The 11,890-nt window shown below is 39.5% G+C and overlaps 1 protein-coding gene across 11 annotated transcripts in view; it reads left to right on the top strand.

The window, feature by feature from the left end:
- The first annotated feature begins 8,673 nt into the window (after positions 1-8,673).
- The window catches only part of PTPRC (protein tyrosine phosphatase receptor type C), a 96,379-nt gene continuing 93,162 nt past the window's right edge, over positions 8,674-11,890 (top strand). For all 11 annotated transcript variants that reach the window (XM_072128957.1, XM_072128956.1, XM_072128955.1 and 8 more), the window contains exons 1-2: positions 8,674-8,763; positions 8,849-8,943. In XM_072128957.1, the coding sequence (XP_071985058.1) occupies positions 8,877-8,943 (67 nt within the window). In that variant the 5' untranslated portion in view covers positions 8,674-8,763; positions 8,849-8,876. The remainder of the gene's footprint in view (positions 8,764-8,848; positions 8,944-11,890) is intronic.

Raw genomic sequence — 11,890 nt, 5'->3', positions numbered from 1 at the left:
TTTCCTTCTCTTTCTTATCTGTATTCAAATATGGAAGTCATGGCGATTTGAATGATAGACTGGAATACACTAGGCTCGTGCATTGCTTATCATACGCTTTCATGATAAAGCCCTAGAGTTTAACAGCACTGTTTATCTGGCTACAAGGCTTCTCATTATGGCCACCAGACACCAAATTACTGACAGATTACATATACCTTATTAAATTATATATGATATTTTAAGAAATGTGTTTTCCCACAACTTAATCATATGGTATATGGCATTGGCTAGGAACTTCACTAGTGTAATGCATAGGTTAGTTATACGGGTCAATGTGATCGTCCAAACTCTCTTATATTGGGGAATGACCAATTCTTACAAGATAATAACAGTCCGACAATAAAAAGGTTCTTTCACCTTTTTCTGAGATTTACCACCATTTTCCTTCACACTTTTCAGCTAATCCGAGCATGTATGTGTGTAGAGAGTTTAGACAAGTGTTAGGCTCAGAGCTATTTAATGTAAAGTGCTAACTTAAGCATCAGTCTTAATAAAGAGTTAACAAGGCGCCAAATATAAGCCCATTGTGATATTCTATGCATCTGGATCTGCAGATCTTGCATTCTATCATTTGCTAGACCAAGACACAATTCTTATGAAATTAGACAAATAATGAGGTACAGTAGGGTTCCACATTAGCACCATACAGCCTGTGCCCTATAAGAGATGGTACAGAGCTATAACATAGCAAGCTAAATGATGACTAATGGTCATTTCAAGGCTGCATTTATCACTTGTCTTCCGGGTCTTAAAGGAAACCTACCACTGCTCACATGATGAAATCATACAAGCACACCACCCTGTAGGCTATTTAATACAGATGCCGGCACATACTTTAGTTAGGCACAGCGATCTTTAGTTTAGCTAAAAAAAGATTAACTCACATATGTAAATTAGCCCTCCGGTGCTACCCCTACATCATCATTCTATGCCTTCCAATTGTTATTTATTCACACCTCCCTCTTTCTACCTGCCCTCCTTCAGGTGCAGAGAGCCATGAAAGAAGGAGGCATGAATAAATAACAATAGGAAAGCATCGACGGAGGGCTGATGATGTAGGGGTAGCACCGGAGGGCTAATTTACATATGTGAGTTAATCGTCTTTTTAGCTAAACTAAAAATCGCTGTGTCTAACCAAAGTATGTGCCGGCATCAGTATTAAATAGCCTACAGGGTGGTGTGCTTGTATAATTTCATCATGTGAGCAGTGGAAGGTTTCCTTTAAGCGTGAGATCAACCGCACTGGGTTCAGCTGTTTAATCCAGCCTTTAAGTATTAGACCAATTTTTGTAGAAGTTGCTATTGGAAAAATAGAAAGTTGTTAGGTCTTATGCACACAACTGTACGGGGGACGTATAAAAGTATATATACCGTATATACTCGAGTATAAGCCTACCAGAGTATAAGCCGAGACCCCTAATTTTACCGCCAAAAACTGTGAAAACCTATTGACTCGAGTATAAGCCGAGGGTGGGAAATGCATTGGTCACAGACCCAGCCTAGTATATAGCCAGCCAGCCCCCTATAATATACAGCTTGCCCCCAGTAGTATACAGCCTGCCCCCAGTAGTATACAGCCTGCCCCCAGTAGTATACAGCCACCCCAGCCTGTCCCCAGTAGTACACAGCCACCCCAGCCTGCCCCCAGTTGTATACAGCCACCCCAGCCTGCCCCCAGTAGTATACAGCCACCCCAGCCTGCCCCCAGTAGTATACAGCATGCCCCAAGTAGTATACAGCCACCTTAGCCTGCCCCCCAGTAATATACAGCATGCCCCCAGTAGTATACAGTCCGCCCAGAATAAAAAAAAAAACTATTTACTCACCCTCTGGTGGTCCCGATGCGCAGCGCTGCTCCCCCGATGTCATCGCGGCTCCTCTTCTGGCTTCCCGGCTCCTCTTCTTGCTTCCGTGCCGTCTTCTGTCTTCTTTAACATCGCATTGGGCGCCGCAACTGTTCTCTCCCAAGTATTGACTCATGTATAAGCTGAGGGGACGTTTTTTAGCACATTTTTTGTGCTGAAAAACTCGGCTTATACACGAGTATATATGGTATATACAGTGCCTACAAGTAGTATTCAACCCCCTGCAGATTTAGCAGGTTTGATAAGAAGCAAATAAGTTAGAGCCTTCAAACTTCAAACAAGAGCAGGATTTATTAACAGATGCATACATCTTACAAACCAAAAAGTTATGTTGCTTAGTTGTATTTTAATAAATTTTAAACATAAAAGTGTGGGTCAATTATTATTCAACCCCTAGGTTTAATATTTTGTGGAATAACCCTTGTTTGCAATTACAGCTAATAATCGTCTTTTATAAGACCTGATCAGGCCGGCACAGGTCTCTGGAGTTATCTTGGCCCACTCCTCCATGCAGATCTTCTCCAAGTTATCTAGGTTCTTTGGGCGTCTCATGTGGACTTTAATCTTGAGCTCCTTCCACTAGTTTTCAATTGGGTTAAGGTCAGGAGACTGACTAGGCCACTGCAACACCTTGATTTTTTCCCTCTTGAACCAGGCCTTGGTTTTCTTGGCTGTGTGCTTTGGGTCGTTGTCTTGTTGGAAGATGAAATGACGACGCATCTTAAGATCCTTGATGGAGATGCGGAGGTTCTTGGCCAAAATCTCCAAGTAGGCCTGCTATCCATCTTCCCATGGATGTGGACCAGATGGCTAGGCCCCTTGGCTGAGAAGCAGCCCCACAGCATGATACTGCCACCACCATGCTTGACTGTAGGGATGGTATTCTTGGGGTCGTATGCAGTGCCATCCAATCTCCAAACATCACGTGTGTGGTTCGCACCAAAGATCTCGATCTTGGTCTCATCAGACCAGAGAACCTTGAACCAGTCTGTCTCAGAGTCCTCCAAGTGATCATGAGCGAACTGTAAACGAGCCTTGACATGACGCTTTGATAGTAAAGGTACCTTACGTGCTCGTCTGGAACGGAGACCATTGCGGTGGAGTACGTTATTTATGGTATTGACTGAAACCAATGTCCCCACTGCCATGAGATCTTCCCGGAGCTCCTTCCTTGTTGTCCTTGGATTAGCCTTGACTCTTCGGACAAGCCTGGCCTCGGCACGGGAGGAAACTTTCAAAGGCTGTCCAGGCCGTGGAAGGCTAACAGTAGTTCCATAAGCCTTCCACTTCCGGATGATGCTCCCAACAGTGGAGACAGGTAGGCCCAACTCCTTGGAAAGGATTTTTTACCCCTTGCCAGCCTTGTGACCCTCCACGATCTTGTCTCTAATGGCCTTGGAATGCTGCTTTGTCTTTCCCATGTTGACCATGTATGAGTGCTGTTTACAAGTTTGGGGAGGTTCTTAAATAGTCAGAAAAGGCTGGAAAAACAGATAATTAATCCAAACATGTGAAGCTCATTGTTCTTTGTGCCTGAACTACTTCTTAATACTTTAGGGGAACCAAACAGAATTCTGGTGGTTTGAGGGGTTGAATAATAATTGATCCATACTTTTATGTTTAAAATTTATTAAAATTTAACTGAGCAACATAACTTTTTGGTTTGTAAGATTTATGCATCTGTTAATAAATCCTGCTCTTGTTTGAAGTTTGAAGGCTCTAACTTATTTGCTTCTTATCAAACCTGCTAAATCTGCAGGGGGTTGAATACTACTTGTAGGCACTGTATATAAATAATCAATAATCACATAACATGTTAACTACCACCTGAAACCGATGCTGTAGCAGGTGTGCAGCAGTGGACAGTACGGCAGGCCTTTGTATACAAACAGAGACGCATCAGTCATGGGAATGCCGGAAGGAAGTGGGTATAACCTCTTTATTCATTTTAAAGCCTGCTCCAAGACACGTATAAAGTATTTTATATACCTGGACAGACCCTATAAAATTAAAAAATAACATATTCTTTAGCAGATTTTCATCTGAACAATTCAGATTTACTTTAAAGGGATTGTCTACTTTCAGCAAATAATTGATAATGGAAAAGTTATACAATTTTCTAATAATCGAGCTGTTAATATCACAAACATCGAAGACTTCTATAGTAGGATAACAAAGATCTAGAAGCAGAGATCTTGATTCAAGCTCCACCGTCTGAATCATGCTGTTGGGTTCCCATCACCCATCATTTTGCAGCATCTGCTGTGTGTGGGCAAGGATTCTTGGCTCAAAAAGCTAAGAGGGGACTAAGTTCAAGGCAAAAGCTTGTCAGCAGGTTATTGTCATCCAGGACCATTACAGTAAGCATCCTGGATAGTCCCGATTTTTGGGCACTGTCCCACCATCCCGGATGGTAGGGAGAATACCTTTTGCTGTCCGGCAACGTCCCACCTCCTGGTCTTCACCCGATACACTAGTGGCTCTAGAGACCAGGCATTTTTAGGGAATTTTCATAAGCGCTAGTTTAAGGGCCATAACTTTTTTTTTGCAAGCTACCTTAAAATTTTCAAATTAACTCAAAATTAACATAATTAATGAATTCCCTATTTTGTTTTAGTCATTTTCATATATAATATGTATAGTCTCGGTCAAGCGACTATGGCTGTGGTTTTTGTAGTTTTTTTTATAATAAAGGGAAATGTCAATGTATTTTTATGAATATTTATTAATATTTTGTGTATATGTGTTTTTACTTAATATGTCCCCCATAAGGTCATAAAAGACCCTTGGGGACATTTTCAATTTTTTAAAATTTTACTTCTATAAGAGCCTCAGTTACAGAGGAAAACCTTCACCTGTTACTGATGGTGCTGATAGGAGCTGTACTGGGTCTAAATAGACCCAGCAGCTCTGATTAACCCCTTTAGACCCGGCGGTCACATAACCACCGAGTCCATATAGACGGCAGAGGCTGCTCTGATCCTCTGTGCATCACACTCCATCCGGGTGATGCTGTGAGGAGTGGAGAAGGGAGAAACCTGAGTGAAGTTCCCCCCCCCCCCCCAACTTGTTCAAATCAAACAAAATTGGTGTCAAACATTTGTGCTATGTTTGTGCTGCTTTGTGCAGCAACAATTTTCGTTTGTGCCGCTATAGTTTTTCAGATATTAATGAAAGTTTTCAGAGGTCATCAGAGGTCAACTAGCCCCCCCACTTTGCCCAAACCAAACTGGTACCTTGGGTCCTTCTTGTAGAAAAGTCTTGATTCCTGTAAAGGGGTTATAGAGTGAATACTAATGGGGACCCTGTAATAATTCACAGATCGAACTGAATAACCAGTTTTTGCACCTTTACTCTCCACATCACTCAGGTACCACAGGACTTGAGCACACTGATGCCAAAGTGTTCTCACACTAGTGTCTGCAGCTGAACTTCCCTAGTATGCATGTTGCTCAAAGTCTTAGAATATTTCTCAAATAGTGTGTAGATTAACAACATACTGCATTGTTACCAAGAAACTTCTCCTTCCGTGGAATTGCATAAATATAGATACACATTTACTCACAGGGTCACCCGAGCTCACTAAAAGTGCTATTTTCGATGTATAATGCAGCAATTAATAAAGATTGTGCGCCAGAAATCATGGATCTGGCGCTACCCCGCACTGGTCCGACAGAGTTCACCATCTTTTTTTTGGTGCACCTTAAACATAGGGTTTGCAACATAATTTGAAAGCTAAATAAGGTGCTCGGTCCGAATTAGCCGGACTGTCTGACGGCACGCCGCCTAATTTGTGTTGCATGGAGTCAATCGCAGCACAAAATGGTCGCGTGCAACATAATCACAGCGCAGACACTTCTTAACTACCTGTGCAAGCCGTTTTTAGCCATGAAGAACGTGCATGGTCCAACAAAACTGCAGCGTGCAGCCAATAGTAAATGTGCCCCACAGTGTTATATCAGAGGGGATGTCAGTGCAGAAGGATGAGTAATGCTCTTATGGACCAATTTATACCAATTGAGCCAATATTAGTGGAAAGCATGGTGCTTTGTCCAGGAGAGATGTCTTGTGTGTTTTTTTTTTTTTTTTTTAAACAGACTGGTTTATGAATGAATAAAAATTTCATTCATTCATGCCCTATACCTATGGTAATAGAAAGTATGAAGGTCTAGAGCTCTCAAGGAATTACAAAATGACCAAGAGGTGTATAGTAAACTTTCACTAGAGTAACAAATGACATGGTGACCAACCAATGTTGTCATAGAAAGCAGCAGTGACAGTATTGGAGAAACTGTCCTGCTTTGGAAAAAAGAAATAAGAATATATTGGTCTTAATTGTTCTTTCTTAATTCAAATGCACATCCCCTCCTTTTCACCTGCAGTAAAAGTGAAGTATAAATTAAACACTTGAAGCTTAGTGATTTTTACATGGAAGCTATATGTATAGAGAAACTCAACCAATCAACAATAGGAATTATGTGATCAATAAAGTCTTAACTTTTGTTGTATAAATCAATAATACAGGCAAATACCAAAACTGAAGTCTGTTGGATTTATCTTGGTTCCACAAGATGGGCTGCAGCTCACTGAATAATCATATTTAGAGATGGGCAAATCGATTCTAACGAAGTGGAATTCATTGAGAATTTCAGGAAAACTTTGGTTCTGCACAAATCCAAAGTTTACGGTGATTCGTGGGAACAAATTCACAAATCCCCCCCCCCTTATTAGCAAAATGGCGGCAAGCACAACATGTGGGGCAGAGAAGAAGAAAGGAACATGTGCAGACATGTAAGGCAATCGGTGACCGGCAGGCTTATGTGATGTCACAGCCCTATAAAAACAGACGGCCATTTGCAATCTTGTCATTTCACACTGCATGTGGTGTCTTTATCAGCTACTGGGTACAAGCAGCTAGATGCTAGAGTGATTTTTGCTCAAAGTCCAGGGTGTCAGTTTTGGGGGATCTGTATACCCCAAATTTCAATTATTTTTTGTTGCTAAAGTTGAGAGTGCCACTCCACCACTCTATGACGTTGCCACTATGTTTGGTTTTCCCCTTCATTTCATGTCAGAAGGATGAAAACCATCAAACTTCAGGATTGATAGCCAAAAGCAGGAGTGGATACAGAACACAGAGGACATGCAAGTATCCCATTTACCGGTCATCTATGTTTTGGATCCACTCCTGTTTGTTTTTGGCTTTAGCAATACTGATGGATTATTGACCGATTGAAAGAGGACACTGACAGGTGAAAAGAAGGGCAAAATGATCAGTGACGTCAATGCAAAATTACTGGGACACCCTCTCCACTCTTTTGGGGGGTTTCTACATGTGTCAGCGTTTAAAGGAACAGGTTCTGTCGTAAGCTATGGAATCATCTGATGTCAGTGTAAAAAGAGTGCACTCTTTGATGTTATAGTGGGATCATGGCCCTCAGCTTGGTCCTTTCGAGCTGGCACAGATGTTACTGTGACGTTGTCAGGCTGCATTCCTGCTTCACTTATTTGATGAAGTTGGCCTCTGTAAGTGCACATGGAATTGAAGAGTGAAGCGATTCTAAGAGCGGCGGCTGTCATGTGCGTGTCATACTAAAACACAGCATTGTTTGAAGACCAAACCACGCTCCCTATGCATATTTGAGCAGGGCACATTTGGGCATTTTACAAATTTCACCTTCCCACAGTTAAATTATAAAAAGCAATTAAAGAAAGTTGTAACATCTGTGCATCTATTTCACCACTGTCTCATTTCTACCACACCCTTCTCTCTCCAGTTGACTTTGTTCTGGGCAGCAGATGGTTAAGCTAGCTCTGATGGACAGTGTGCACTCATATTCCTGCCCTGCTATTCTGGTTTGTTTCGATGTCATGGGACCAGTCAAATCACTCTCTGATTGGCTACTCACTTCCCAGTACTTACTATAAGTCTTCTTGCTAGCGTTCTCTGGACTTTTGTATGTTTTGATCTTCTCACACTTGCTTAACTTTTGAGCATCTATTTGTCTTTGGATTCTATACTGTAATGACTCATTGGTTTTGGCCTGTATTTATATGACTATTCTTCTGTGTCTGTTTGTCCTGTTTTATTCTCTGTGTTTTCCCCTAATTGTCACCTACTATTTTGTGTAGGATAGGCAAGTAGGTAGTACCAGCCTAGCGGGTCCAGCTTTAGGGCTTACTGTTTGGCCTGTCATTTCCTTTAAAAAACAGAAGTGTTACCAAGCTTCAGAACAACCGGTAACATATAGTAGTGTGAAAAAACCTAGAATAAAAATAAGATCTAAGATAGATTGAGCTAAAACAAATAGGGTTAACACAAAGTAAAATTCTGATAGCAACCTATAGGGTAAAACAGATGAAATTCATCCAATTAACAACCAAATGCCATTCAGTTTCAATGAAGTAAACCAAGAGCAACATAAAACCCTCTGATCAGATCAACATAGAATGGGTGATCCTGGTAATACAGTTATGAACCATCAAGTATTGCTACATATATTTTATAATGTTACTACTGTGTTACCAATTACCAATTGTCACAAAAGAAGACTTACGAGAAATTGGAAAAACGTGAAAATCAAAATTACAACCTTTATTTGCTCCCACATATAGACCCTGCTATATAAATATGTATCTACTTTGGACAGCGGGCTAGGCAACTTGGTCTTACTTTCTGACATACTCATAGCACATAACTTTGCTAAGGAAATGACAACGCGGTTTAAAAACCAACTTCCTGGAAGCTTTGAAGAAGTAGGTAGGACGAAACTGAGCTCTGGTCTGAAGGTTTCATTGCATGGTGCACTTGCAGCAGTAACTCACAGAGGAAGCTGCAAGAGGATTGATAACAAAGGTCTCCTGTACATGAAAATGTTACTTCTCTAAGTTCATTTTGAAATTTTATTAACATGATGTTAACTGGATGGTATATATTGTAGGGAGAGAGGCACTCGGTGGTTCATCGTCATGAATTTATATCTAAAATTGATAGTACTTGGATTTCTTCTATGGGACCAAAATTATTCTACTCTAGGTAAGAGCTGTAATAAACCTTGTGCTTGTATAGTAACTGTGGCGCTTAACATTAATGATCATAAAGTGTTTACTGACATTGGTGTTTGCTACAGTGACTCGATTTTTTTTACTAAGTTACGCTTTGTATCATTATATTGTGACAGATTGTGAGATGAGATCTAAAAATCTTGTGCTTGTGTTTGTTACAAATTGTGTCTTTAAAAAAATTATTATGACAGCATCATTGATCTTCATAGCGTTTTTCTAACTATTGCTAAATGCTTGTCTGGGGCTTTACCAATTTGTGGTGTAACCATGTCACTGCACCTTGTACAGCACCCTGAACCCCAATATGTTGAGCTATCAGACATGTCTGAGTTTCTTTACATTAGCCATATATACTAGTTATATAAATGTGTTACATGCATAGTCATCTTTGTATACAACTAGTAGACTAGTAGACAATAGACTATGTGCATGGTTGTGTAAAGACAGTGTAGGGTGATGAACTTGGCTTTTATGGTATATATTAAGCAATAATTCATAAAATAAAGATTAACTATGCCCAAGGTTTGATAAACTTATATATTGGTTACTGTTACTATATCGGCATCGCTGTGGTGTTTTTGAGTTGCGTGTTTGACATGATGCATGTTACCTACATAGGAAAGGGAATTTCCATTTACTGAGAGTTTTATGCTAAGGTTTTACAAATTCTACTTCAAGTATTTTATTTTGCTGTTTTTTTTTACGTTCATTAATGCACTAGCATATTTCTAGGTTGTTTTGTTACATTTTATGATGCTTTCCAAAATGTATTAGAGGTAAAATTAGATAGATGGTTGTCAATGGGGGGAAATTCATAAGCGCACCTGCACCAAAAATAGAAGATTTGCAAAACAGTTTAAAATGCTTTCTGACACATTTATGAAGGTTTTTAGACCATTTTTTGACTCATCCAACAAAGGTGGCATGGCCGTATGAAAAGGGGCATGGCATTGGAAAAATGAGGTGTGACCATATGGAAAATAGTCTATGTGCCCAAAAAATTAGAAGGGTGTGCCTTATTGTGGCGCACAGTTTAGACCAGGGTAAAGGTCTAAAAGTAGAACTTGACAGTCTTATACTGCAACAGACCATCTGCTGCACATCAGGTTCACTAAATTGAGTTTGGCCAAACATTTTAATAAATGTTCTTATGGTGTACTTTCTGTCTGGGATTTTGCTTTTCAAAAAGTCCCAAAATGCATAAAAAGTCCCAGCACATACACCAGCAGGGGACTGGAGTAACTAATAGACTTTTTATGAGACTTTTTGCAAAAGTCCCAAGTCATGAATGTGACTTTGCACTGGTTTGCACTAGCAGTAGTTGTATGTTTGTGCCAGATAAATGAAGTAATGGAAATAGCCATGCAAGACATTTTAGCAGTGAAAAGTCCCCCCAAAAAACTCAATCTGGCTTTTGTGAGACTTTTTTACGCCAAAAAAACCCCAGGAAAACCAATTATAAAGACTTCACTGGGATTGGACTACATGCAGTATAGGTATCTAGCCAAAAATATACCAAGGCTTAAAAAAAGATGTGTAACCATTTTCTGATGCTCTGCATGGATTAAACATACAAGTGCATTATACATAATATAAATATTACAAAACAAAAAGTATTTGAATATAGTCAAATCATAAGCAGCAAATATTACATCATAAACAAACATAAGGATTTATAATGTGTCTCTCACCCCATGCACATTCTTTAATATTCCCTAACACAAGAAAAAAAGAAAGCCTAGTAAAAAACATAAATAATACAATTTTTAAAAATCAAGCGTATATTTGTATTATTTTATTTGATTTCCCACTAACATTCCCATTTCTGCTCTAATTGGTCAATTATTTTAATAGTGTTATTTTCCCATATTGTCATATTTTCTGCTTTTTTGCATTACCTTAGCTTTCTGTGACACCTGTGCTGACATCTATTTTGACACTACTTCTTATCTTGCTATCTTACATGTTTTGTTCCAAAATTATTCTTTTGCATGATTCTGATTAAGTAGAAAAATACCTCTTCTTTTATGCTAACCTTTATAGCCCCCCCCTCCCAAACACTATATATATATATATATATATATATATATATATATATATATATACTCCAGATTGAAATGTACCTTTAATGGATTCTTCAAATATTTTGAAGTAATTAAAGGAGTCATGCACGTCTTATTCTTCCTCCACTCTTAGGCCCCTTCCACACTTGCGTTGCAGATCACGTCAGAGTTTGATCAGGGTGCGATCAGGGTTTGGTCAGTGAAAAACTGACATTTTTCATCAGAGTGCAATCAGTTTTCAGTCAGAGTTTGTTCAGTGTCTCAGTTTTTCATGCGCGTTTCAATGCAATTTCAATCCGTTTTTCACGCGCATATAATTTGTCTTTGGATTCTATACTGTAATGACTCATTGGTTTTGGCCTGTATTTATATGACTATTCTTCTGTGTCTGTTTGTCCTGTTTTATTCTCTGTGTTTTCCCCTAATTGTCACCTACTATTTTGTGTAGGATAGGCAAGTAGGTAGTACCATAAAGTGGTCTAGGTGTTAAGGTCCCCTCCCGCCTGCTCTCCCACGCCCAATGTGACATGCAGGGTGGAAAAGCCTTAAAAATAGTGTGAATGGGGCTTGTTATATGCCATAGGCCTTATATATAGAAATCTTAAAGTGATATCTGTTACTAGGAATATAATTTTTAGCTGGTGACTGGTTCCAATTGCCTATGTGATGTTGATTTTAAAAATAGCTTTATCCACATTCTGTATCATTTCAGTAGTTTATAAATAAGCTATTTTAAACTACTGAAAATGATTCAAACTGCTGACAAAGGCATACCATAGGCTTTTAGACCCTGACATCAGCTAAAAGGGGTATATTATCATTTTCAAGAATTGTTTACATAGATATCATACACCA

The sequence above is a fragment of the Engystomops pustulosus genome, chromosome 10, assembly GCF_040894005.1.
Source record: "Engystomops pustulosus chromosome 10, aEngPut4.maternal, whole genome shotgun sequence".
In the NCBI taxonomy this organism is placed as follows: Eukaryota; Metazoa; Chordata; class Amphibia; order Anura; family Leptodactylidae; genus Engystomops; species Engystomops pustulosus.
This window is presented reverse-complemented; position numbering and strand designations above follow the sequence as displayed.